The 2,500-nt window shown below is 35.9% G+C and overlaps 1 protein-coding gene across 9 annotated transcripts in view; it reads right to left on the bottom strand.

Moving 5' to 3' along the window:
* Window positions 1-2,500, bottom strand: part of plcb2 (phospholipase C, beta 2) — a 60,956-nt gene that overhangs the window by 12,057 nt on the left and 46,399 nt on the right. For all 9 annotated transcript variants that reach the window (XM_077238275.1, XM_077238277.1, XM_077238274.1 and 6 more), the window contains one exon: window positions 2,247-2,379. In XM_077238275.1, coding sequence (XP_077094390.1) covers window positions 2,247-2,379 — 133 coding nt within the window. The remainder of the gene's footprint in view (window positions 1-2,246; window positions 2,380-2,500) is intronic.

The raw sequence follows: 2,500 nt of genomic DNA on the forward strand, positions 1-2,500 counted from the left end.
AGGAGTGACCCGGATCTATGCAGATCAGCTGAGGGCTGATGGGTAATCAACACATGGAGCGAGTCCAGCAGGAACAGACCAGCTCTCAGTGTGGCCCAAATCACACAACACATCATCAAATAATAGAGTTATGTGCGAGTGACTACGGTAACACTCACTGAGAGGCAAAAACACTGAGCGGCAGCATTTGTTTTTAGAAAAACACACAAAACTAAATTGAAAGGGAAAGAGCTTTGAGATTGACTGTATAAAAAGATTTGACAAGAAATCTGAGATTTCTGATTTCCCAGCGGAAAAAAGTGACGTCAATGAATACGCTCTATAGATTTCATCAGTTCCCACCCCCTTTTTCAGCAGCATTGGTTCTGTATGTTTTATTTTTTAACATTAATTTGTCCCCTACAGATTTCAAAAAAGTCTTTGTTAAAGCAATGATCTAAACCAACCAGCTACGAGGAGAATCACAACACTACAAACTTTAATTTGAAGCAAGACTGTGAACTTAACGGCTTTATTGAGGGAGAGAACTACAATCCCATGAAGCATTGCAAACAGCATTAGGGAATTAAAAACGATGGTGAAATATTAAATACTAATTTACAAATGTTGCTTATACGTATAAAAACTATATATTTTCAGTTTATTGTCAAATAAAAATAGCAGATACCATTGATTAACAACCTTGTAGCTCACAGTAGGACTGTCTTGGGGTCCTTCATTTCAGGGTCACACTCAGGGTCTTCGGGACCAAATGGTCCGGAAGGGTTTGATTCATATTTATTAAAAGAAAATCATATTTTTTTTTTTACTTGTTTTTTATAATATTTTTTCTTTTCTTTTTTGGTGTTTTGAGATAATTTAAGATTTATAATTAATATTTATGCAATAAATATGACCCATTTCCCCCCCATTGAATATAAAAGAAAATAAAAAAATAAAATTTTTTTTTTTTTTTTTTTTTTAAAGCTGTATTTCATTTTAGTGTCAAGCCTAGACCTCATGAAAGCAATTTTTGAAATTAGATGGATGCCATCTGGTGGACAAACTGAGCATTTTAAAAATGCAAAACCCATATGTAATCTGAATTTATTCGTTTGTTTATGTATAAAAGTGTGTTTGTGTGTGTGTGTGTGTGTGTGTGTGTGTGTGTGTGTGTGTGTGTGTGTGTGTGTGTGTGTGTGTGTGTGTGTGTGTGTGTGTGTGTGTGTGTGTGTGTGTGTGGATGTGTCTGTTTTGCACTCTTGATGTTTTATAGATTCACCCCTTCACTGTTGTGTGCTTTTTTTCTGGATCGTGGCTGATTTGTAGATTGTACGCACAAAAAAACTCTGTATTGTCACATTTTTGCCAATTTCCCATTCATTTCCTATGGCGGGTCCATTTGGACCCGAAGGCCCTGAATGTGAACATTTTTTTTACAACCACTTAGACTATTCAAATCCTGTCCCCAATTTTTTGGGGTGTTCATTTACCAAGTACCAACAAAGTCACCAAATTTCGGACCATTCCGATGAAGCTATGATTTTACACATTTTTTTATTTAAATTCTTCGGGACCATTTGGTCCGAAGAACCCCTTAAAGGTTTTTATTAAAAATACATTTCCCTATGGAGTTTTTACTTCCGGAAAAAATGAAAGACTCAGTATGGCCAAATAAAACAAAGAAATTCATAGAATAATAATAATAATTATTATTACTACTATGTTTATATTATATATTGTGAAAAAAAAAAAACTGTGTTCACTATAGCTGTGTTTCCATCCGAAGTTGCGAATTTAACTTGTAGGCAAAATGGGAATATCACATGCAACGTTTGGGAATAAAGCAGCGTTTTCATGCAGTGAGCTGAAGAGAACAAAATCATCACTTCCTGATAAACTGGCAATAAATATCAATAAGAAAAATGGAAGTTGTTGCAGTAGGAGAAGCCACTGCATATAATAATTTTCATAAAAATGCATCCGACTCAATTGAGCACATACGTTTTTTTTGCGCAGTTTTAGAATTTATGGCTTTTCCATCCAGCGTTTTTTATGCAATATCCCAAAATGTGCATAAAAATATGAGGATGGAAACATAGCTACTATATGATTTATGTTTGTTTGGTCATAAGCCAAAAAAAAAAACCGTTATGGCAATCATGTCTTGATTAATTAGCTTTTTCGAGATATTTGCTAGCAGATTTACACTGTGTACACCTGTCAATCATCAGCTAAATCTACATACACACTCATGATGTGTGTACCTCGGTGTTGTGTTGCTCTTTCTTCTTCTTGAGTTGATCGTGATGCTCCACCAGCAGCGCTCTGAGCTCTGACTTCAGCTTCTGCTTGAGTTCATTCATCTGATCTCCTGCATCTGATGCTTCAGCTCCAGACCTGGACGATCACACACCGAGACCAACGCCATCAACACACACGACATTTACAAGAAACATTCAAGTTCAAAACAAGTGCTCCTCAGCTCCAAAGACAAGTATGTGGATGCAAACTAGACGTA

Source organism: Siphateles boraxobius, unplaced genomic scaffold (genome assembly GCF_051911475.1).
Source record: "Siphateles boraxobius isolate OS27281-9 unplaced genomic scaffold, OSU_SipBor_1 22, whole genome shotgun sequence".
In the NCBI taxonomy this organism is placed as follows: domain Eukaryota; kingdom Metazoa; phylum Chordata; class Actinopteri; order Cypriniformes; family Leuciscidae; genus Siphateles; species Siphateles boraxobius.